The 26,122-nt window shown below is 42.3% G+C and overlaps 2 protein-coding genes across 2 annotated transcripts; one reads left to right on the forward strand and one right to left on the reverse strand.

Annotated features, from left to right (window-relative positions):
* Positions 1-10,140: 10,140 nt before the first annotated feature.
* LOC147460075 (uncharacterized) lies at positions 10,141-14,561 on the reverse strand. The gene is made up of 5 exons (XM_086509951.1): positions 14,173-14,561; positions 13,992-14,065; positions 13,651-13,781; positions 13,345-13,353; positions 10,141-13,174 (listed from the first exon to the last, which is right to left on the reverse strand). The coding sequence occupies exons 1-5, from the start codon at positions 14,264-14,266 to the stop codon at positions 12,937-12,939; spliced, it is 546 nt and encodes a 181-aa protein (XP_086366077.1). The 5' UTR covers positions 14,267-14,561; the 3' UTR covers positions 10,141-12,936.
* A 1,796-nt stretch (positions 14,562-16,357) lies between these two features.
* LOC147460076 (uncharacterized) lies at positions 16,358-18,555 on the forward strand. Its single transcript, XM_086511671.1, is given in 5 exon segments — positions 16,358-16,826; positions 16,829-17,268; positions 18,018-18,074; positions 18,138-18,218; positions 18,463-18,555. Coding segments are annotated over 5 exon segments (1,140 nt in total).
* The last annotated feature ends 7,567 nt before the right edge of the window (positions 18,556-26,122 follow it).

Below are 26,122 nucleotides of genomic sequence, written 5' to 3' on the forward strand. Positions count from 1 at the left end.
TTGAAAATTCTGAGTTTTCGACTTGCCTCTTCTATCACTCAATTCAGTGCGTCATTGTATTTATATGCGTCATTACGTCATTGTATTTAATGGTCTTTGCGTCATTGTCTACTCTATTCATTCAATATTAAGTTTAAATATTCGTGTGTTTAATGCAGGTATGGATGATGAGGAGTTTCTTTCTTCTTTGTCACCGCAGCACAGACAGTGGTACGTGGAGCGTCATCGCTCTGGCGCATCATCGCGCGTTCCTACTCCATCCGCATCTCCCTCTCTTTCGGAGCATTCGGCGCGCTCCGAAGCTTCGGCGTTGACGAGACGATCTTCACACTCGTCTAGACACCGGCGCTCTAGTGGTGGCGGTGGCAGTTGTTGTGGGGATTCCGCCGCCGATACCTCCACACCGCCTCGTGTTCGAGGAGGCTCTTTACCCTCCCCTTCTTTGCCCGCCCCCACACCAACCACAACATCGCCATCTACGCCAGGTTTTGCGTGGCTGACTGTTCCTAGCAGCTACACACCTCTACCTACTCCGCCAGGAGCCACCCCACTCGACACTTCTCGCTTCGGGGCCCAGACGCCGGTGGAGACACTTGACGTCCGTACCCCCATCGACCCGCCGCTAGAGACCCCTGCCCGGACACCCAGGTTCACGCGTCACCGGCCAGAGGGCTTGCCTTACTCCGTCGACTTCAGCGGCGGCATCATCATGGATGATGACGGCAAGAAGGTGATCTCGCGCATGCGTGGTCTTTGTTCTCAGCTGTTTAGACACTACATACTAAACAAATGGAGTGAAGTACCAAGTGATTTAAAAGACAGAGTCATCAACATACTTCATGATGAGTTTTCCGTTCTAGCTCGGGATCAGCGCTTCAATGAAGACCTGATGAAGATTCAAATGCGCGAATACTGCAAACACAAGCGTTTCGAAGTGCAAAAAGCAATCAAGCATGGGTGGAACATGCCAGATTGGCTGGCCAAAGAAGATTGGAAGAATGCGAAGAAAGTAGCACGCGAGAATCCCGACAAGTGGAAGCAACAAAAGGATGCAGCTAGAGCGCGAGTAGAGGCAGGGAGCTCGCACCACTTGGGGAGCGGTGGATGGGCATCATTTGAGGCCGATTTTGTAAGTGTTTTCGCATTGCTCTTTATGTTCGATAGTTTAGGGTTTATGAGTTTTTTAATTCTAGCATAATGAAATCTTTGTATGTTTTGACAGTGGTCGATGACAGGACGTGATCCCACACCATACGAGCTCGAGTACGTAGGCAGGAAGGGCTTAAACGCCCTGATGGACATTCTCAGTTCTCGCGGCGGCATGGTTAGTATTAGGGTTTACTCTTTTCTATTTTTTGTATTGTTTTATAAATGTCGTTATATGTTTATACTTATTGAAAGCTGTCTTATTGTCTTTTTTTGCAGAATCCGACAGATACGCCGCTTGGACGCGATGAGACGTATGACTAGACGACGTCAGTTTAGCCGTAGCTAGATAGCATTAGTTTAGGGTTTCTCATAGCTTATGTATCATGAGACGGATTTTGTACGTCTTTTTGAACCATGTATATTATTACATTTGTCACCGCATTTCATTTTGCCAATCAATTCTTTATGCCTATGATGTTGTACAATTATCATTATTACATTTGACAATCAATTCATTTTGCCTATGATGTGTACAATTGTCAATTTTACGCTTGTCAATTTTGCAAACAATGCGTCTTGTGGGTGACTATTTTGGGTCTATTATCTACCCTTGCACTTTTTTTAAAAAGTGAATCAAGTACAATATGCTTGATGGGTGGCAGGGCATTCAATGCCCTGTCACCAAAAAAAAATTCTCTCGGGCATCGCTATAATCGTGGCTATTTATGGCTCTGTAGCGTCGCTATGAGCGTCGCTATAGACTTCTGTGTAAACGTCGCTATAACCGTCGCTATGACCGTCGCTATGACCGTCTCTATATAGCGACGCTTAAAGCGACGCATATAGCGACGCTCTCATAGCGACGGTATTAGCGATGGCGGGGGTTATAAAAACCCACTGTATTTCCGTCGCTAATAGCGTCACAAGAGCACACAACCTCTTGTAGTGTAGGCGGAGGGGAGCTCCCCTCACTCCTCTTGGATGCCTTATGGAGGGCCACGACCCAGCTTAAATACCACGCACTCCTGCCTCGTTTCCTCGCATGTGGGGTTATACAGGCTGCCACGTGGCCGCCCTGGAGGCCATGGCCTTTTGAACTCCAAAAAACCCCATTAAATTTTTAACACAAGCCTTTTTTTTTGGCTTGCCTTCATCTGGCCTCCATTCTCTGCTCCCAAGTCCTCCTACCAAGCTGTAACAACCACCTGAAATGCCACTTTCTTGGCTCCGCCCACACCCTCTATCTCTACATTTTGCCCCTCGGCATCCTTGAATCAAGGCTCTCAAAAATGGAAAAAACATCAACAATCCAATCCGGTCAAATGCTCTCAGTTTTCCAACGGCTATATCTCCTTGCTCCGGCCTCCAATGGGCATGCAGTCTTTTCCTGTTAGCTCCGTATGATGTACACCTTGCTCTAGAACGTTGTCGGTACTCAAAAGACGCCAGATGGCACGTACTCTAATGCGGCCAAGTGGTCAGACCCGGCCCGGGAAAAACTTCCACTGACCATATCTTGTAAACCGTGGCTCCGATCCACAATCCAAAAAGACGGGTAGGCTCCATGAATTGAGCTCTACACATCTATACCTCAAGCTCCACTTGGACCACCTGTCTCCAGCTGCCCTGTCCGACAAGAATCTGCAAACCACCAAAAATTTAACCTTCAATAACTTGGGCTCCGTAGCTCGGTTTGATGAGCCGTCTGGACCTGCTCCTTCAACACTTCAAGCTCTTCATTCTTGGACCTCAAAACTGCACTTTTCATCTCTTTCACCTACTACTCCAATTAGCCCCTTGTGTAGTCTTCCTTGGCCTGTAAGACGCATCATGCATACACGTCCGCTGCTACCTGCCATCCCATGACCTTCCTGGCTGCACCATCCCTTTGCCATGCTTCTGCTTGCCTGTACACATCTGTCCATGCCATCTTCTAGAGTCTCCACACTTTGGCTGCACCATCATTGCCCACCCCCCTGTTGAGCATTTATGCTCAACCATAAAAGAGCTTTATTCCACTATAAACTGCAAAACCTGGCACACACTATGAGAAAACTCAAACCATATGTACATAGTTTTATTGCATCCTATTTCCAAACCTTCAAGTGGGTTGCCCCACCCCCTGCATCACATAGCTTCCACCTGGATCAAACCACCTGGCTCTGCTCACTTTCATCCATCTGTAACAATCGCCAATAGTGCCCTACCCAAGCACGTAGCCATCCATGCACACAAAAGGCCCATAGCACTTTAGCACCTCTTCGAACATCATCTTGCATCATCAGCCTATATGGCTCGGCAAACACATCATCTGTATGAACCAACACTTCTGACCCTCCCTTCCAGCCATGTAAAGTAGAGCTCCTCTCAAAGGAACCTCGTATCTGATGGATAACATACTGCACAGTTGCACTTACAAGCATACCTTTCAACCACGGGTTGCATACCTCTTTTGAAAGCTTGGACACATCCTGGGAATCTCCTCCATATGCCATAGAACACATCTCTTGCACCCGCTTCATTCTCTCTTGCATCTCCTCTTCGAACTCACTTACACTGTCATCAAGCCCTTCATCATTGATTGGCCCTTCAAGGTCGCTCAGTACTTCCTTCTGTCCAACTTCAGTCTCCTGCTCTTTAATCACCTCTTCTACCTCTACATCATGCTTCTCTATGGAAGAGAGAAACTCGTCCTCTACCACATCCATCTCCAGTTCTGCCATAGACACGGCCACTTTATCTCTCTTGGCAAAATTCTGCACATGTTGCACCACCATGGCACATTCCACCGCTACTTTCATTAGCACTGCCATTAGCATGGCACCGCACACTACCTTCACCTACATTCCATCATCTGTAGGTCTAGACCGTACCTTTTGGCTTTCATCAACTATCTCGGCTTGCTCTGTTCCCTGCTCTTCTTGCACATGTGCTACTACCATATCATCAAACATATAAGAGGGCAGCTTTACCTTTACCAGCTTGGGCTCATTAGATTCCGTCTCTTTGTCATAGGATGTGGACTCATCTGCTCTATCCTCCTCGCTTGTCTCCCAGCAAATCGAGCTTGTATCATCATCGGCATCGGCATCATATACCCACTCCGTATCAGCATCTGCATCCACTTGCTGCTCCACAAAAGCTTGACCATCTTCACCACTGTGCAAATTTTATTCATCAGTGTCTGAACCCTTGGTATCTGCATTTCGATTGCATTCGGCTACCTTTTCATGCAAACTTTCAACAAGAACATGCTTTACCTCTTCAATCTGTACTGGAACCTCCACATCTGCTACCACTTTTGCATCTTGGTTCACCTTGACATGGAGCTTCTCCTCATTGACAAGATCTTCCACCCTTGGCACATGCACATCACAAACTGGAAACCTCCAAGGAATGTAACCAATAGTAGGTCTTACCTCCACAGGCCTTGCATTTTGCACAACTGGAACCACCTTTGGTTGGACCCAAGAGCACTTCGCTACCTCTGCAACAGGTATATAATCTGCTAGCTTTAGTATTCCCAACTCTAGCTTCTGCTTCACCTTTCTACTCTTTATCTTTTCCAGATAGACCATGTCTTCATAGGTATCTACGCCATCTTCGACCTTTTCTCTAATCCTCGGATGTAAGCACTCTAACAGCTTTGACAGCTTCAAAGACTGATTGTTTTCAACCCCAATAGCAATCTCTAACTGCTTTCAACAAGCTTCAAACTGCTCAATGAAAATTGAGAAATCTTTACTTACATCCTGGTGTACCGCCTTCAGCCTTGCACCAGCTTTCTCTGCCGTAATCTCTTCTCGAAACCGCTCCAGAAACTGACTCTGCAACCTTTGCCATGATTCTTGATCACTGCTCTCTAAGCCCTCGAACCACACCTTTGCTTTACCTCGCATCAATAGCGGCACCATCTGTAGCCTTTTTGAATCCGTCGACATACGCATCGACAGCAACCATAATTCGAAATCTGCTAACCAATCCTCGGGATCTTCGACGCCTGTAAATATGGGGCCAAAACCTGGCTCCATCATCTCTGTCAGCTTCAACCTTGGCCATCAAATATCTCGACCATCCACCAACCTCTTTGTTGGCAAAAAAACACCACTTTGAACTGCAAATTCGAGCATCAGACAGGTCCTCATTGGGGGCACCAGAAGATGGAGAGGGGGAAAGGGGAACACACCCAACACACAACACAATGCCTCACTATAGCCCAGGGTATACACAGTGCCCCAATCCACTAAAGTTCACCTTCAAAACTCAAAACTATCCGCAAGCAAACCATTGGTTTCACACAATCATACGCACATACGCCTTGCAATTCACCAGACAGACTCAATCACTCCGCTTCGCTCAATTCACAGCCTTCCACACTCACACAGCCTCTCTCTACCTCTCTTTGCAGGACAAACCTCAGGGGCACACACACGTCTACACACGCCCGGAAACACACGCACACAAGCATAGAAGAGAAGGGGGAAGGGGGAATGACGCCTTGAAACAATAGCGGATAGTCTACTAGCATAGGCAATATCATGTACATCCAACACACCGCCGGCATGAACCTCAGCAACCAAAACAATGAGCTCCAAAGCTTTGACAAGAAAAAAACCTCCTTGGTCCAAAGACATTGGTCCAAAGACACTGGTCCAAAAGACAGTGGTCCAAAAGAACCTTACAAATGAACATAAGCACCCTTTTATAGGGGTGTGCCTAGAAATCTCAAAAAAGAAAAATGGTGGTGTGATTCCATGTCGTGCACTCCATTGGGAGTTCTTTTTAGAAGTTTTATGCATTGCCAACACTTGGCTTAGTTATTTTTGAAGACCTTTGCATGCTAGACACATTGGCCCTTTGGCCCCTTTCCTTTCATTTTTGTTGGCCGGCCGCCCGGACTCCCTTTCTTGGCCTTTGAGTATGCTTGACTTTGCACTTCCACTGTCCTTGTTGGCTTCTCCTTGCAGTGGGACCCCTCCTTTACACGAAGGGGGGAGGCAATAGCGACCTCGCTATTGCCCTCCCTCTCCTTATCAAAACTTTGGAGCCCCTTGGGCCGCGGGACCATGCCCCACTGAAACTGCCACGTCATCATCGACCTCACACCACGGGGGCGCCCTGCGCCGCCCGGCCTCGCCAGCTCTCCGCTCAAAACCGCCACCAACACACCACCGCTTCCGGACGCCACTATAGCGCCGCCACAATAGCGCCCCGATGCGCGCGGATGCCATAGCTAGGGGGAGGGGAGCTCCCCTTAGTCCTCTTGGATGCCTTATGGAGGGCCACGGCCCAACTTAAATACCACGCACTCCTGCCTCCTTTCCTCGCATGTGGGGTTATACAGGCTGCCACGTGGCCGCCCTGGAGGCCATGGCCTTTTGAACTCCAAAAAACCCCATTAAATTTTTAACACAAGCCTTTTTTTTTGGCTTGCCTTCATCTGGCCTCCATTCTCTGCTCCCAAGTCCTCCTACCAAGATGTAACCACCACCTGAAATGCCACTTTCTCGGCTCCGCCCACACCCTCTGTCTCTGCATTTTGACCCCTCACCATCCTCGAATCAAGGCTCTCAAAAATGAAAAAAACATTTGCAATCCAATCCAGTCAAATGCTCCCAGTTTTCCGACGGCTATATCTCCTTGCTCCGGCCTCCGTTTGGCATGTAGTCTCTTCCTGTTAGCTCCGTATGATGTACACCTTGCTCTAGAACTTCGTCGATACTCAAAAGATGCCAGATGGCACGTACTCCAATGTGGACAAGTGGTCAGACCCGACCCCCAAAAAAACTTCCACTGACCATATCTTGCAAACCGTGGCTCCGATCCACAATCCAAAAAGACGGGTAGGCTCCATGAATTGAGCTCTACACATCTATACCTCAAGCTCCACTTGGACCACCTGTCTCCAGCTGCCCTGTCCGGCAAGAATCTGCAAACCACCAAAACTTTAACCTTCAATAACTTGGGCTCCGTAGCTCGGTTTGATGAGCCGTCTGGACCTGCTCCTTCAAAACTTCAAGATCTTCATTCTTGGACCTCAAAACTGCACTTTTCATCTCTTTCACCTACTACTCCAATTAGCCCCTTGTGTAGTCTTCCTTGGCCTGTAAGCCGCATCATGCATACACGTCCGTTGCTACCTACCATCCCATGACCTTCCTGGCTGCACCATCCCTTTGCCATGCTTCTGCTTGCCTGTACACATCTGTCCATGCCATCTTCTAGAGTCGACACACTTTGGCTGCACCATCGTGTGTAGACGCCCTTGTGTAGACAAGTCCAAGTTTGACTCTGCAATGCACCCATGTGTGGCCGCCCTTGAGAAGACAACTCTACCTTGAAATTGGCCGCCGGTCATTGAATTTAGCCACCGGCCATTGACTATCGACCAACCAGCAAACCAACCAGCCACTTTACGACCACTTTTCGACCCTTGTCTGGTGACCATAATATTTTGGTGAAAATGAATATTCTGGCGAGAGACTGGCCGTGAATTTTTTATTTTCTAGTGAGTGATTTTTTTTCATGCACGATGGCTTCTGCTCATAATGGCGGACTTACAAATGTGTGTTTTTAATATTAAAAATTACAAGGAGTAAATCAGGCTCCATACTTTACAAAATCCATTGATTTGAGAGCGTAGTGAATATTTTTTGACATTCCAACCATAGGAGAGTGTTCCTAGACCCTAGGGCGACCCTTCTAGTTGAAATACTGAAAAATTGATGGTCAGAACTCCAAAGCTGATCAAGACTCAAAAAGAAGTGTGAAAAAGGTATAACAAGATTACAAAGAGTGAATCAAGAAAGCTCCAGGCAGATTGGTGTAGGAACATGGATCTCGATCCATGAACCCATATAAAAATTTTGGCAGGAACTGATACCATTGGGTCCAGGGTGCCTCCAAATCTCCAGTTATATACTTTTGGTGAAAACATTGAGACAAAGACTCAAATAAATTAAGGAACTTGGGTAGAAATTTGTAAATAAATTAAAATTGGGCCTTTTTTACTACTTGGTATACAAATTCAAAAAGAAGTGAAAATCTAACTTGTGCGTGGTTTGGATACAACTGACAAAAATTCATTTCGAGATGCAGTGGAACATGGATGGAAATCTGTGACCCCCTAAGAGACCTGACACTAATATTTGACCACTAAGAAGATGATACCATTCGTAACAACTTTTGTGAAGACCTTCACAGCAAAAAACAACAAAAAGTTGACTAAACACCCAAAAACAAGCTGTTAGTTAAAAACCACAAGCAATTACAATTTTTTTCTTTTAACATGGAAAAAGGGTTCTAAATTCAAATATAAGTGGATAAGTAGGCCACATATACTTCAAGTAACAAGATGACCAAGTCTTGGGTCTAGACCTCGAGGAACATGGATCGTGTCAAATTTCAAGTAATTATATCAATGTGTGATACATGGATCGCGATCCATGTCTCCCTAACATAGAAACTACCCAGATTTATCCCATAGTTAGCACTTGTCCTGAAGAGCACAATGGTATTTTCAAATTCCAATTTGGAGTTGTATTGTGCAAGTTGCAAGCGAAATAGGAATTGTGTGAAAAGTGCGACAAAATCTTGATTTTTGTAGATTTTGACTAACCTAGTGGCTGTAAAGCTTTATCCACAAAGTGAATTTTGTATAGGCTCTATGGATCAGAATTGTAGGGAGCTACCTTTGGTTGAAGGGCTAAATGCACCATAAAAGGTAATAGATAAGGGTTTTGCAAGTCTTCTTTTCTTGATATATTTGCGATCAAGCAAACTATATCAGAATAGAAACCCTAGCATCAAAGACCAATCAAGCCACGTTTCAGCCGAGGGTAGTGTCAACCAAGGGACGACACCTACCTTAGATCCAATCTTGGAGGAGAGTATTTTTTATACACCGCATCTTTTATACCAAGACTTGAAATCCCTTGATTCCCGAGTTCATATGTCAAAAAATTGAGGAAGTGCCATCGCATACACGATATTCAATACAAGGGTACCACATTTCAAGACTAAAACATGGGATATAAGACTTGCAGTAAGTGTGCCATTGCATACAAGGATACCACATTTCAAGACTTAAACTTTGTATATAAGACTTGAAGTAAGGGTGCCTAAATGAGTCCCTTCCAGAACACTTATGAGTGTTTATGAAATGAGAGAGTCTATGGGAGTAGAACCTAAATTGATAAGATGGCTGCAAAAACACAAAAATTGCAACCTTCTCAAGTGGCTAAGTGCGAGTCAAACAAGTACAATAGATAAAGAGATCCATATACACATGTTTTTATTTTTTAACAAGTCTTAACAGTGGGACAAGTAGCATATTTCCACACAGATTAGGAGGGATTTTGGGTTAACATTAGAGGGAATGACGTTAACTTGGTTCCAATCACTGATTTAGTAGAGATTTCGTGAATATCAATCAACTCTGATGAGAGTTTGCGAAGGAATTCACTCAGAGGGTAATCAAGCATAACATTGCCTCTCAGATCTATACTTTCAGACAGAAAGAAAATGAAAAGGTGAAGGAAGCCTCACTTTGTTTCAAGCAATACATCAAAAGATGTCCAGTGCAAGAGTTTCCACAAACTGATTGATTACCGGTTCTCTTTATCGAGGGCTTGAAAAACAAAATTTTAAAAAAGGACTTGCATTTAGAAGTGTGCAAGCAGGGATTTCATTGACAAGATCACAATTGTGTGATTAAGTTAATAGCTCTAGTAATTACAGAAAAAGACCTGATTACGTTAATTGTTAATGTGTGTTGACTGGGATCTTGCTGAGTTGGATATTTGCTAACTCCGATTATTGCTAACTTTGATTATTTGCTGAGTTAGAAATTGCTGGTGTCGGGGAATAAGTTGTGCGGTTAGTGAGCCGGGTTAGCACAGGGCTGCTTGCTGTGGGAAACAGTTGGAGAGACATGCACAACACAAGAGAATATAGTACAAAAGACGCTTATGGAAACCTTAAACTAAAATATTGAATAAACTCAAAAGCTGAATACAAAAGACTTGACCGTCGCAATAGGCCCATTGTGCTCTTAAAGCCGCCATGATCTTGAGCGGAAGCACAAACACCAAAGCCTTATTTGCTTCAGTTTCCTTCCCTTGCTCTTCCCAACCACCTTCACGTGCACTCACTTTGCCGTCGCTTGCTTTGGTCTTCTTTTAACTCAAACAATTCTCTGAAACTGCTAAAAACTTCTTCAAGCCAGCTTCTCTATGACAAAGCTCTCGTCTCTAAAAAACCTTCACCAAGGTATGATTTACTCCATCTTCAAACACATCCCCAATTACACAAGACTTCAGTTGTGGACTGTCAAACCGCTACCGTATCCACTGAAAACACTAAAGCTAGGCCATTTCAATGCCTCGACAACCTCTTGCAACTCTTACTTGGTAGCAACACCATCGTCAAAATCTTGTTCGATGACTGATCTCCCTACACACTCTCTGTCCTGTTGATAATTAACGACCATCTCACGATGCTGCTCTTGGCCCTCCGCTCCTAGTGCTTGACAGCTGGGGCTTCTTGCTTCTTGGCAGCCCACTCTCACTGATCAACCTCCTCCTCTTCTTCTCACGGGCTCGTCCCCGGCTCTTCGACGGCTCTGTTTTCCTTTGCCCGTCTTGACGGCACACTCTGCTTGATTATCCCCGCCTACTCGCGCTGGTTCTTTATTGCTGGAGCCTCTAAACTTTTGCACAATAACAAATTCAGTGGGCTGCACTCGAGTTCTTCTGCAGTTGATGCTCCTGCTGCTTGATAGTCCTTCACCACCACGTCCACCCTCGTCACCTCCTTGCACACTCGTCGGCTCCTGTGCGCGGCCCTCTGTACGTCAACCTGCACGGCCACGCTGCTGGCTGGACCCTCGCCTTTTCTAACGCTGCCTTCTTTGGCCAGAATAGCTTTTTCCTTCACTTAATATATAATATATTTATAAAAAAAACCCTGCTCTTAGGCAATCATTCACACATGCCTCACGGCCTTGCCTTCCAGCTTCTCACTATATTTGGCATACAATGTATCCAAGGCAATGCTGAGTGCATTCTTACCAACCAAAGCACTTATATCTTGTAGCATCCTCACCACCTCCACGTTAATAGCCATCACCCACGAACAAAAGAATGTTGGTCGCATTTTATAGCATATACTTGAATCAAAGCATTTCCAAGCTCGTCATTTGGTTTTCATATTGTCAAGGCAATGCCGACTAGCATACATATCTACCAAAGAGTCTTTGATCATTTTTTGATTGAAGTATCGTTGCCAACGCTATGCTGGCCGCACTTAGTGCTCTATAAAGTACACTCTAGGCATATGGATCAACCATGGATTTGCGAAGCACAACCCCACAAGACATAAACTCCAAACATGAGCATACATTATCGGTCTGAATCGACATCAAACAACCTTGGTCTAAGCTTGTTCTTCCTGGATCAATCAGCAAACCAATAACATTGTGCACCCAGAAGAACCCAACCATATTCAACCTGCTTCTTAAGGACCTCAAAATCTCTTGGGTCGAATACCATAGCAAGCACATAACATCTATGACCCTCACAGTAAAGTAAAACTTCCCTTGAATCATTATGCAACACCCAGCTCTCGTAAACATTTGATAGCTTTTGCTGAGTAAGCATATCAGAACACTGCATATCTTTTCTTGGTAACCATGATAGCACTGACATAAGAATTAGTAGAAAGAGTAGATGGATCCAACCATAGCCAATACCTCGTCGAAGAAACTCAAGAAGCATATGCATCCTTTTCTTAATCGATAGTGATTCACCCCCTCTGACTTCATAGTTATCACAAACCTCTGAAACAGTGTTACAATCATCATTACTTGGAACTCAAGCCTGACCATGAAAAAGAGCTGTAACCTGTAAATTTTCATCCACTTTTGGATCATTAGAGCACTGGCTACCTTATCATCTGTCAAAGAATTGTGAGTTTCTTCCTCTTGCAGCTCATGAGAAATAACACAAGGAGAAACTTCGTGGATATCCTATACTTCAGTCATGTCACAAATGTCAGGCACACAAAGAACATCATCTAAGGAATCTTCATAGGTCTCTTCATCCTGTTCCGCTTCATGTACTTCTATGGTAGCCAAAGATCCATCGATACTTTGTGAAGACTCTTGATGCACCTCCTCTGAACAGGTACTAGCAGTAGAGAAATCATTCATAATATATTGCTTACACATACCACAATCAGATAAAAAGACATCAATAATGGCATTCTCTTCTTGCTCTATAATATTAGTACCTGTAAACATATCATCAGCAGCAATTGTAGATCATATATACGCTCATGCACATCTTCTATTGACTCCATAATTTCTTGCACTTCTTTTGTTATAGTATAAATGTTTTTATCAATGCAATCGTCTTCAAGAAACCTGTTGTTCTGCTTGGCCTTTCATGCTTCCATTGTGATGAGAGGACCATCAACACCTTCTAAAGGATCATCTTGAACTTCTTGAGAACAATCCATGCTGCAAAGATTACTAGTATGTTGAACATTGACAACAACATTTTCACCTTCGTCTCATTCTTCACAAGAATCAATGATAAAAGCAGCTACCATGTGAGAAAGCTCTGAAAATTTTTCATCAATGGCTTTAGTCTGAAATTCGTTATTTGCGTGTGCTAGCTCAATTGAAGCATGATCCTCTCGGACAAAATCTGGTACTTGCAAAGCTGCATCTGCTTTAGCTTTACTTCTTGCATCAATTTGCTCCCAAAATTCATCATAGCTCATTGTCTACAATTGATCTCCATCACCTTTACTGAAAGTAAACTGCTTTTGTTGATCCATCTGTTCTATTTCCAAGGCTATGTGTTGGTCACCCACCTGGACAACTGCTTCTGCAAATTTTGGCCAATTATGTGCATACTTATTGATAAGCTTCTGTATCTGATAATGTAATTTTGGAGCTACTAACCGGCCAAACTCCTTGATCATACGCTTAGTTGGAATATCCATAAGCTCCATCTCTGACCTGTAGCATGAAAGATATCCATCACTATCATAACCATCGAATGTACCTCTTTCAGCATAAACATTATCCAATGCTTCTTCAACTTTTTCTTGCTTCATCTCGGATTCATCTAAAAGAGAAAATCCTCACGATAAATCTGTCTAGCCCAAAGAAAATTGTTCATAAGTAACCTGATGCTGCTGTAAGAAAGCATCAAATAGTTGCATCATCTCTATTTGAGATGTCGTCGTCATCTTCTCTGCCAAAATTTCCCACCCCGGCTCGCTTCACATCGGGTTCACCAAAGATGTCGGGGAATAATTTGTGCAGTTAGTGAGCCGGGTCAGCACAGGGCTGCTTGCTCTGGGAAACAGTTAGAGAGAGATGCACAACACAAGAGAAGATAGTTCAAAAGACACTTATGGAAACCTTAAATTGAATTATTGAATAAACTCAAAAGCTGAATACAAAAGACTTGACCGTCGCAATAGACCCACTATGCTCTTAAAGCCGTCGAGATCTTGAGCGGAAGCACAAACACCAAAGCCTTATTTGCTTCAGTTTCCTTCCCTTGCTCTTCCCGAACACCTTCACATGCACTCACTTTGCCGTCGCTTGCTTTGGTCTTCTTTTAACTCAAACAATTCTCTGAAACTGCTAAAAACTTCTTAAAGCCAACTTCTCTAGGACAAAGCTGTCGTCTCTACCTTCACCAAGGTATGATTGTCTCCATCTTCAAACACATCCCCAATCACACAAAACTTCGGTTGTGGATTGTCAAACCGCTGCCGTATCCACTGAAAACACTGAAGCTAGGCCACTTCAATGCCTCGACAACCTCTTGCAACTCGTACTCGGCAGCAACACCATCGTCAAAAGCTTGTTCGATGACTGATCTCCCTGCTCTCTGTCCTGCTGATAATTAATGATCATCTCACGATGCTGCTCTTGGCCGTCCGCTCCTAGTGCTCGACAGCTGCGGCTCCTTGCTTCTTGGTAGCCCACTCTCACTGATCAACCTCCACCTCTTCTTCTCACGGGCTCGTCCTCGGCTCTCCGACGGCTCTTTTTTTCTTTGCCCATCTTGACGACACACTCTGCTTGATTATCCATGCTTGCTCGCGCTAGTTCTTTACTGCTTGGGCCTCCAAACTTTTGCACTATAACAAATTCAGTGCGCTGCACTCGAGTGCTTCTGCAACTCCTCCTTCCCCGACCGTTTGTTTACTACGCTGCTACAGTTACGGCAGCTCGGCTTTCTCTCCAAAGCCACTCAACAACTCTACAATCCTCCTCACTCCGGTCCTCACGTATTCTTCTGCAGTTGATGTTCTTGTTGCTTGACAGTCCTTCACCACCACGTCCACCCTCGTCAACTCTTGTGTGCGGCCCTCTGTACGTCAACCTGCACGGCCCTGCTGGACCCTCGTCTTTTCTAGCGCTGCCTGTATTGGCCAGAATAGCTTTTTCCTTCACTTAATATATAATATTTTTATAAAGAAAACCCTGCTCTTAGGCAATCGTTCACACATGCCTCACGGCCTTGCCTTCGAGCTTCTCACTATATTTAGCATACAATGTATCCAAGGCAATGCTGAGTGCATTCTTACCAACCAAAGCACTTATATCTTGTAGCATCCTCACCACCTCCACATTAATAGCCATCACCCACGAACGAAAGCATGTTGGTCGCATTTTATAGCATATACTTGAATCAGAGCATTTCCAAGCTCGTCATTTGGTTTTCATATTGTCAAGGCAATGCCGACTAGCATACATATCTACCAAAGAGTCTTCGATCATGTTTTGATTGAAGTATCATTGCCAACGCTATGCTGGCCGCACTTAGTGCTCTATAAAGTACACTCTAGGCATATGGATCAACCATGGATTTGCGAAGCACAACCCCACAAGACATAAACTCCAAAGGATGGCAATCAGTAATCTGTGTGAGCAATAGTAATGCCTAAAATCTTGTGTTTTGTCGAAGCTTCACCTTGTGGACGTGGAGCATCACGAAACTGGGTCGGAATATTGCTAGGTCGGATTTTGTTGACTCTTATATTTTATGCCAAGAACATTTGTGGGTTGGACATATATATCCATTAATTGGCATTTGTATTGGGAGGAGTTCTGAGTAGGGGAATGTGAAAGAAGATTTATCCACGGGGTTCTTTGCTCTGTCTATTTGTTGGCTCTGAAGTTATCTAACTGTGTTTTTTGCTGAGTCTGATCATGGAGTGATCAGTATATGTTCTCTATTTGAGAGCATGTGTATTGAGAGAGATTCTTGTGTTGATGAACCCCAACACATTTGGCTATCCTGTTGAGCCATTGAAGGTTTTGCCAACACATTTGGTGAACCTAATGTAATTGTTTGTGTGTCGTGTCTGACATTCTTGTTTTGTTGACTACCTACTATAATGGTATGTCTGCTAGGTTTGATTACCTTCTATGTCAGCATTCAAGGTGGATGTTTGTGTTTCATGAGAGTAATGATGATATGAAAGAACCTATCCTAAAGGAGAAATTGTTAGACCGAGGAGAGAAAATTCAAGAGCAGTAGATCATGTTTGGTTAGAAGCGTTGCTGCAGATTCAAAATTCAGATTTTGCTTCTATACGTGCTGCAGATTTAGGTTGCACAGATTTAGCCAGGTGCTGCAGATTCAGACGTGCAAAATGGAAAAAGTTTGGATGATTTTGTAGAGACAAAAGAATAATTACGTGAAATCAGACAGAGAAATATGATGTTGAATCTGATGTTGATAATCAGATCTATCAAAGAAAACAAGCTCAAGAGTGGTATCTTTGACTGAATTTTTCCAAACATATATATACATCCTTAAACTAAAATATCCTAATCAATTTAAGCAACCAATTAAATGGACTATGCAGATCTCGGTATAGCATCCGTGGCTCTTCGTTTAAAAAATTTAATGGGTCTCAGATTGATGTGGTGCACCGATCTTGAGGGCTAAACATGATTGTTGTATTTCAATGAAGTGAATGTTATGGGAGGTAAAAGGAAGAAAGAGAAATGTGAGGTTTGCATGAGTAAGAAGCATGAGGTGGATGATTGTCTGTGTGTAGTTGATGAGTGCTCAAAGAGAGATGCTTGTAGTAAGTGGTGCATGGTGGATTTTTGCACAAAACTAATTCATAATGTTACTGCAAATTGCAAAATGCAACTTCCTATAAAAAAATGGAAAGAGACTTAGAGAAGTTAGATGATTTCGAAGATGACTTGGAGAATGCATATGAATGGCTAGATGATCATAAAAGGGATAGGAAAAAATCATGTTCTAGTAGAAAGAAGGTCTTCAAGTTGCAAAAAGCATGTGAGAAGCTAAGGGATGCATATGAGAATGAGTTTGAAGGGGATTTTAGTGATGATGATGATGATGATGGATGGAGAATGGGTCATGTAATTCACCAAGTAGGGATACCAAAGATGGAGGAGAAGGAAGTGCAAAAGGAGGGTGGACAAAAGAGCCTAGAAGAGCCCCGAGATACCCCTAACCTACCATTAGAGTATACCCATGGAGTGGAAGAGGAAGATCCATTGCTTAAACTTATGTTGTTTTCATATGGAAAATGTTTTTACCCTATTTGTGAGGAGAAGCATGTCATACATAACCATGATGTTGTTCGTGTTATTCAAAGCCCACTTAAAGAGTGGATAGTGAGATGAATGCATAGGAGGAATTGCTAGAAATCAAATTTCCTGAAATCAAATTTGCTCAAGAGGAATTTCCAAAAACCATATCAATTCACAAGGAGTCTCCACCAAAAACATCCTTGCAAGTGAAAGTGTTGCAAAAAGGTGCTGAAGGAACATTGAAGGAGTTTACTGATGCTGATTCTGATGATCAAAAAATTCAGACAAAGAATCAAACCACTATGCCAAATATTGTGGATGATGAAACGAATCAAAATTTTGGTTTTGAATGTTTTGAAGGACATATTTTGATGTCACAGGTCGATATCAAGCAAGATATACTTCAGTTAACAGAGCATTTGAAGAATAAGATTGATTTTTGTTCCAATCTAAACAAGTATGAATTAGGAAAAGGTGTCACACATCAGATTAAGTACGAGGAATGGCAATATCAAGTCTTTTGGGCCATAAAAAAGGCCATAAATTTGTCAAAAATAGCCTAAAGTAAGCAAAAAATGGCTCAAAATGCCACATCAGTGATGGTTTTGTTGTTTCTAAAGCTGGATGGAAAGTTTTAGAGCCAATAATGAGCTCATTTGGGAATATAAGCAAGGAGATCCATCCATTCCAATACAGGGTGCTAGTGTAGTCTCGTGATGCTTCCACTACATGTTTGAGGCTGTGAGGCCTCCAATCAAGGTTTCCCCTCGTTGAATTACTACTTAGACTTCTCCAATGAAGTACTAAAGCTTCTATGAAATGGTCAAAATGAAGAATCAAAGCATCAATTTAGGGTTTTGAACAGGTCAAATGAGCACTACATCTTTGCAATTAGGAGCGAGGATACACCTAATCTTCACACACACAAGAGTTTGAGTTAGTATTGTCTCATTTTCAAAGTTGATCTTTCATGGCTGGACTTTTTTTCTATTTGAGTGTGTTTTTGGCTTCAAATCATCTACGCCTTGGTTGATTTTGGTACAAATCCTCACAGTAAGAGGCCTGATACTTTCCTAGTCGCACTGCGTACTTCTTAACACATTTTTGGTGAACCCGGTGCAAAGTAGGCTAGGGTGAGGGTTCAAAATCTTCATTGAAGGTTTCAAATTAAATTGTTAAATCTATGGAGCAACAAGAGCAACAGGGGGTTCGATTTGATCCAGTCACAATGCAAATGTTTCAGTATTTTGCGGTGTTTATGCAGCAACAACAAGCTGTGGAAAGGAGAAAGCTTTCATCAACCAAAGTGCTTCAATATGTGGTGAAGAAGATGGACCAATTTAAAGGTAAAGATGTAACAAACTATATTTGTGGATATGTAAAGGACATGGAGTGTCATCGAGTGCCTGAAGCAGAGATGGTACAAAGTTTTGAGCGAGTTGTGGATCCTGAGATTAGAGAGCATGTAAGGGGAGTTAGAAATGAGCATGGGACAACATGGGAAGCATTCAAGTTAGCTTTAAAAGAAGAGTATTTCATGAATGAATCCAAAATAATAACAAAGAGGACTTTTTTTAGAGTGGGTAATTTGGCCAAAAGAGGGGCTTTCGCCTACCAAACTGCTAAGGGAATTTGAACGCCAAAATGATCAATTGTCAAGGACTGAAAAGGCTACACTAAACGCAAAGAAGATGGAGCTCTTTTTGTAGGCAGAAGGTAAAGAGATTAAAGAGAAGATAGAGTTACTACTTGCAGAAAAAGATGCTGAACAAGGCTTAAAGACCGATTGGAATGAGGTCTAAGACGCCATTTTGCTGCTAGCTAAGCAACAACAATGAAGAGACAAGATGATAGTCAACCCTGCTCAAGTTCCTAGTTTTCTCAAGAGTCCTAAAAAGCATATGATTATGGTTCCAAAGAGTGAAAAATCCATCCTCAATGACATTGTTAAAGGAATGCAAGAGATAAAGTTAAAGCTTAGAAGAAGAGAGGGGGCAACCATTAGGTCAATCTACAGTGCAATGACCTCAAAGCATAAAGGTTTTGTAAATAGATGCATATGGTGTGATAGTATTGACCATGCAAGGAGGGATCGTGAAATTTTTAAAGACACTTTGACAAAGGAGCTTGCTTTCTTTAAAGATGGAAAAATTCACCTAAGTGAAATAGGTAAGCTCTTGGGGATAAACTTTGGAAAAGGCGGGATGAAGAAGCTAGTTGAGGACATGGCTACTAGCCATGCCATCTCAATGGTTGAGGCAGTCTCCTATGGGTTTAAGGTGGATCCTATTAAGAAAAAAGGACCACTCAAGGTTGGAGAAGAGGAATCTAATGGTATTGGAGAGCTATGGCCATGCGCTATAGAATCTGTTATGAAGGGTAAAATGACTATAGAGATTTTACATGAAGCTAGAGACTCCATTCGCCTAGAAACAGGTTGAAAAGACCCTATATATTCTTTGTCAATGCATGCATACATTGCCAAATGCCAAGCCAAGAGGCCTTCATTGAAGAGAAACACAGACGTGAGAATGGGGATGAAGGAACTTCAAAAAGGGCCACAAGGAGTGGAGGTAGAAATGGCACAGTGTCTCCTAGGTCAAGTTCTCCACAATAAATTCATAGCCTTGAGGTTCCTATGCAAGAAGACCATAAAGAGAAGAACAAGGAAGCAATGAAATAAAGCAAAGGGTCCAGCCTACAAACTCCAATCTGACATAGAGGCGGAAACCGATCTCAAAAACGATTTGGAAGAGAGGATTTTAAATAGTAAAGTGGAATTAACTTGGGTGAGGTCCTTGGAATAGCTAGAGGGAGTTTCTTGAAGAAATAATTGATATCATAAAGAGGAAGCGATAGTCTCTTACTGAATATATCCATGTAGAAGGTGAAGAAGAGACTTTAAATGCACAAGGTGTACATGTCTATGGCGAGGAAGGTGAAAAAATTGTTGCTAGATGCTACAAGTCTAGGATAGGAGTAAGACACTTTTGCTTCTTGGAAAATGAAGATGAAGTGCAAGAGCTACTACTTGAAGAGTCACTAGGCAAGAGCAACTACTGCAGAAGATAACCTCATGTCAAAGAGTCTTTATCGAAAGGAAAATGGCCAATTGATATAAATCATGGATGGATGATTTGTGGAGCAAACAACTCATCAAGGGAGCTGTACGGAGCTTGTCCAAATGTAAAGGTGACTATAGGGGATGTGAAAGATGACCATAATTTCTTTGTACAAGAGATGTCTACATACTCTCTTATCCTTGGGCAGCCATACATCACTGCTACTCGCATGGAAACCAAGGTGATGAGCGGTGGATCGATTTATGCTAGGACAAGGAGCACGAATGGGAAGCGTGCAGTATAGTTCCTTACTGTTTGTGTGGATCATGAAAGGAGTTGTGAAAGTCTTAGAGAGCAACCCTTGCCAAAGACAAACAAAGAATTCAAGGACTATAGGGATATGAGGGGTTTTGGCCGTGTACCATTGTAGAGCAGGATTGTAGTGGTACAAGAAGAGAAAAGTTCTCACATGATGTATATGCAAAGGAAATGTTTTCTACAGGTTTTGTAGAATTAGAAGGTTATGGATCTATTGCTTTTACAAAGTGTGAGGAATTAAAGCGGGGTGAATGACGACATGTAAATAGTTTACAAAGAGGTTCAGAGGTGAATGGTTTGCTAGAAGATAGTGAATGCATTGCAGGTGTGTTTTTTTGCAAGAACAATTTGATAAAGGTTGAAAAGAATATTCTTTTAATAAATGCTTGCTAAACATGGAAAGGCATTTTCACTTGATCCGCATGAGATAGGGTGTGTTGATCCATCCATTGTTGCTCCTATGGTGATCTTCACTATCCCTCATGTACCTTGGAACTTGAGGCCTATTCCAGTTCCAAAGGCTCGTTTGCCAAAAATCATTGAGTTGCTTAATGAAAAGATCAAGATCAGTATTTTGGAGCCTTCTTGTGCTCCATATTCGAACAGGTGGTTCACAGTTCCAAAAAAGGATGGTTCTTTACATTTTATACATGTTATGCAACTTGTCAACAAAGTTACAATTAGAAATGTGGGTACAGGGCCAATTGTAGATGAATTTGCAGAGGCTTTTGAAGGAAGGGCAATATATTCTATGGAGGATCTGTACTCAGTGTATGATCATTTCCAACTAGCAATGGAAAGCAGGGACTTGAATACAACGAGGACACTTTTGGGTTTGGTAAGAATGTGTATCTTACCTCTGGGAGCAACTAATTCAATTGCACATATGAAGAATGGTATGAACAAAGTCCTATGTGACTTGATACCTCAAACCACAATGCCTTTCCTTGATGATGTGCCAATCAAAGGATATGATGTAAGTGATATAGATGTGGCTCTGGACTTGAGGGGGTGCCGCAGGTATGTGGCAAATCATATCAATGATTATGATAATATCTTGTAAAGGTTGGAAGAGGTGAACGTTACCTTGTCTGGCCAAAAGTCAGTGTTTGGTGTAAATGAAGTTCTTATTGTAGGACTTATGTGCGGGTCGTATGCTAGAAGGCCTTTTCCTGCAAAGATTGATGTGATTCAAAGAATGAAAGAGACATGTACTAATGTAACTAAGGTTTGAAGGTTCTTGGGTGCATGTGTGTTCTATGTGTAACATTTAATGGTCTAGTAACTTGTGTGCAACGGAAAATAACATAAAAATAGTGAGCATTTCATTAGAATAGATTCCTAATGAGATAGCAAGAGTGCTTGGATGGAGAGAGCAACATAAAGCATAACACCTAGTTAGATAGGCATGAACAATACTTCAAAAGAGAGAGAAATTAAGCTATTGACAACAGTTGAGGACCGGATTTACATGGAGCCGATCCTCCCTCCAAAGGGCTTTGAATTATAGGTTTCCCCCGTCAAGGGAGACATTTTACAATACATTACTTTGTGTTCCTTCAATAAATTGCTAATGCAATGAAGATGGAAGCTTCAAGAACCAAGCTAACACTTATAAAAACACAACATCAATTCCCTCACGGTCTCAAACCCAAGACCTCACACACCTTCGAAGGTGGTGAGACCTAGCGGGGTATGCGAGTAGATTGAGAGTAAGAAGGAGTATTCTTATGAGAAAGAAATATATCTCCTCACATAATCACTCAGAATATCTTAGCATAGATTCTTAATTAGCATGGCAGAGGAGATGAGCATGCATGGAGCTTGGATCTTGGTTGAATTTGCATCACAAAGCCAAGATTTGTTGGTGTAGGCCCCCCTTGTCACAAACTTGGGGTAGATGATGAGCTTTCCATTAAAGCTTGAGAAGGAGAGAGAGTCTTCTTTACTTCACACATGACATGGTGTGAGTGTGTACGTGATAATTCCTTGCAAAAATCACCCTCTCTCATGAATTTTACTCATGCTGACATCCCATTGGACCCTACAAAGCTTAACCAATGATAATTAAGAAGCATAAGTGATAGCCTTGTGACATGTGTCTCCCTTTCCCCTTTTGTGAGAGGTTTATGTAATTAAATAATGCAATTAAACGATCATTGGACCCCTTAGTCTTTTGGCCAATAGGAATCAGGCAAGCCATTGGGCTGTTGAATGCTCATTGGACCCCTTGGGAGACTGTCCAATAGTCTTCCAGAGAGCTTAATTTCTATTGATTCTTTTATCAAGTGTTTTAAAATGAATTAAACTAAATGTATTCTAGCCTAATGCTCATTGGTCCACCTCTATGGCCATCCGATAGGATATGAATGCACCTTGGGGACAATTGGCTAGGGAGCTGACATGTGTCCCATATTCCCTTTGTGTAAAGGAATCCTACTAGAGTGTGTGTGTGTTTCTCTCTCATCCCATACTAAAAGGGCTCGGCCCCTCCCATCTAGGGATATGTGAAGACGTTTTGGTCTTCACATAAGCATTCAATATTACTTAGAGTTTGACCATTGGATCTAACCTATGAATTTTGGAACCTTAGCATTTTGGAAGTCTTAATGGGCTGAACCTTAGGGTCTTTGAAGCCCAATTTTGCACATTGATCTTTTATAGATGCTCCCCCTGCTTTGAATCCCTATTTTCCCTCCATTAGATCCTTACTGTGTTCGATCTTCTAACTTTACGAGTATTCTACAGTTTTCTCCCCTGGTACTTCCACATATTAAATGATCAGTTTAACATGAAAAAATAATTTAGGAGAATTAGATATTAGTTATTATGAAATTACCTCTCTCTTGAAATCATAGTCATACTATGGGTTAGAAAAGATAAAGCCTATTCATTAGTCCTTTTTCTAGCGGGTAGAGGCTCCCTATCTTACCCTACGACATCGTTCTAGAATGGATGACTAATCCATTTGGTGCTTGAGAGCCTAAGAATCCACAAGCATGTCTGTGCATTAGTCCTATCAATCTTCCATAGTATAGTGGCAAGATCTACTTGGTGTTTGGAAGAAATCATCTCCGTAAACTTGATCCTAAGCATGCATACTACTTAGCATTTGTGCACAATAAAGAGAGTCTTATAAGACAAAAATTTTGTTCATTTTAAACATTTGTACATTTGCTTACTCTAGGGAAGCATTGTAAGAATTGAAAAGGTTTAGGTTATCCTTTAATTGTATTCCTTGCATCCATCTAGCATCTTCAAAAGGATAGTCCTTAAACTTAATAAGATACCGTCGGATAATCTTAACGCCTCTCAATACCTTGTCTTCATGTCAGAAAATGGACACAGGCTGCAGCACCTCTTCTTGGTCCTCGATCCTCGGTGGGTCTTCAATAGTTGGTTCTTGAGGTGGCTTTCCTTTGTAAGGCTTTAATAGGCTCACATGGAAAGCATTGTGTATGAGCCAATGACTGGGAAACTTGAGTTGATAGGCCATGTCATTCATTGGTCTAAGAATCTGAAAGGCACCATAGTACCTTTTTGCTAACCTAGCATAGTACTTTTGGTGTCCTGTAGGATTCTTACCCGTCGTGTGACTTAATCAAGCCTTGGGAAATTTAAGCTAGACCATTTTATTTAAAGTCTTGGGCTCTTGTGTGCATATCAGCAGAAACCTTTTGCCTTTGTTGTGAGATAGAGATACCGACAAAGATCTTCCCGTGTACTTTAAGTAGCAGGGGACTTTTGGTTCTTCCCTCAATTACCTCAAAAGGTGCTTTTCCCATGGAGGTATGTACAATATTATTGTAGGCATACTCCACTAAGGGTAAGTACTTCTCCCATTGGGGCCTTTGATCTACTTCTGCTACATAGGAATTTAGTAGACCAAGAATTGAAAGGTTAGCTATTTCACTTTGGCCATCCGTATGCGGGTGATAGGTCGAAGAGAAGTTTAACCTTGTTATTAAATTCTCAAGCAGACCCTTCCAAAAATTACTAGTCATTCTAGGATCTCTATCTGACACTATGGACATCCGCAAGCCATGGTACTTGAGGATTTGTGATATGAAGAGGGTTGCCATTTGATGGGCTTTGACAGTCTTTTTGACAGGTATAAAATGAGCTTGTTCGCTGAACTTGTCTACTATCGTCCATATCTTCCTATTCCCATGGATAGACTTAGGAAATCCAAAGATAAAATCCATGGATATTCTCTCCCATGGTGAATTAGGGATTGGCAAAGGTTGAAGCCATTCATGTTACTTCCCTCTATCAAACTGTCTTTTGGCATACCACACATTTAGAAACATACTCTTGTTTGTTTGCTTTCATGGCATGCCAGTAGATATATGTTTCAATCCCTTTTACGGTAGACTGAATCCCTCTATGCCCCGCATAAGGAGAGCATGAGATTCATACATTACTTTCTCACATAGTGAGTTAGTAACGCATAGTCTATTTCCATAGAGAACATAACCATCTTGTAAAGTAAATGGTCCCTCTTTCTTCCCTAGTGCAAGGGCTGAAATCACATCTCTAAAATCAAGATCAATAGCATACTCATCTATCATAGAAGATAGATCATTGTGAGTTGCTATGGAAATCGCATTCACTCTCGACCGGAGTGCATTGGCTACTTTATTATGCTTGCCAGCAATGCGAGCAATATGAAAATGAAGTTGCGAAAGGAAATTTTCCCACCTCATTTGTGCTCAATAGTGTTGAATGTGGCTGGTGCATTGGTCAAGCCAAAAGGCATGACAATGTATTTGTAGAGACCAAATGTAGTGTGAAATGCGGTCTTTACAATGTCTTGATCAACTATCCTTATTTGATGGTAACCGCTTTTTAGGTCAATCCTACTGAAGTAGGTTGATCATTGTAGATTATCAAATAGGTCTTCTACTCATGGAACAGGAAACCTATTCTTGATAGTGATCCTATTTAGTGCTCTATAGTCAACACAAAGTCAACATACATATGATATGTGCCATCTTCTTTTGCACTAATAGCACAAGTGAACAAAATGGAGATGAGCTATGCCTAACCATGTCCTTCTTAACTAGCTCATGCAGTTGCCGCATAATCTCCTCTTGTTGAGCTTGAGAAACTCTATAAGGAGGTTTATTAGGCGGTGAACTTCCTGGAAGAAGTTCAATTGCATGGTCATCATTGCCTCGTTTAGGAGGTAGTTCACAAGGGATGTCGTCAATAAAAACATCTCGAAATCCCTTGAGAAAATTTGATAACTCTAATTCCTTGTGATTATTTATATTTTCTTTTGCTAAAGCATTAGGTTCATTTTGAGAATCTTTAACAAAAATCATATACACAAAAATAGAGCTCTTTATTGACTTATTGAAAGCTTGCATATGTACAATGGGTATGGTGTTACCCAGCTCCTTAGCATCTATGTAGATATATTTTTCCCTAAACCTAAAGTAGATTTTCCTTTCAAGGATCAATTTAACATCGGTAGCAATGCGATCAAACCACGGTGCCCCTAGGATTACATCCTTGTGCTTGAGAGAAGAGATAAAGAAGTCCTATTTGTCCACATAGCTTTGGACATGGAGCCTCAATTTTTGAATTAAGGGAGTGACTAAATCTAATTGCCCCTTGAACGCACCATCGACGGGTAGGACATCTCACATCTCATAGGCTTTGATGCCTAGCTTGGTGGCGAACTGTGTGGATATGAAATTGTGAGTAGAACCATGTCAAAGAGAATAAAAGCATCATGCTCTCTTACCTTTCCCCAAGCATGGCATAGAGGAGATCCTTTGTGGTGAGCTTCCTCTTCTTGGATTTCAACCAAGGTAGCTCTAGGAGGCTCGTTTCATGTATTCTTGTGGGGACAGGCACGATAAGCATGCCCTTGCTCCCCGCACTTGAAGCAACATCTATTTTATGATAGCAATCAAGCTCTTCAGGAGAGAGTTTATTTTTGCCTTTATAAACTCCCTTCTCCTTAGCTTTTTTGTTGTTG

The sequence above is a fragment of the Adiantum capillus-veneris genome, chromosome 4 (assembly GCF_014529385.1).
Source record: "Adiantum capillus-veneris isolate H3 chromosome 4, ASM1452938v2, whole genome shotgun sequence".
NCBI lineage: Eukaryota > Viridiplantae > Streptophyta > Polypodiopsida > Polypodiales > Pteridaceae > Adiantum > Adiantum capillus-veneris.

Coding starts and splice junctions, on each gene's coding strand:
- LOC147460075 (XM_086509951.1), bottom strand. CDS start 14,266: ATGGATAATCAAGCAGAGTGTGTCGTCAAGATGGGCAAAGAAAAAAAG. Junction 14,066..14,172: donor CGTGAGAAGAAGAGGTGGAG/GTTGATCAGTGA, acceptor AATTATCAGCAG/GACAGAGAGCAGGGAGATCA. Junction 13,782..13,991: donor CCGAGTACGAGTTGCAAGAG/GTTGTCGAGGCA, acceptor TTGAGTTAAAAG/AAGACCAAAGCAAGCGACGG.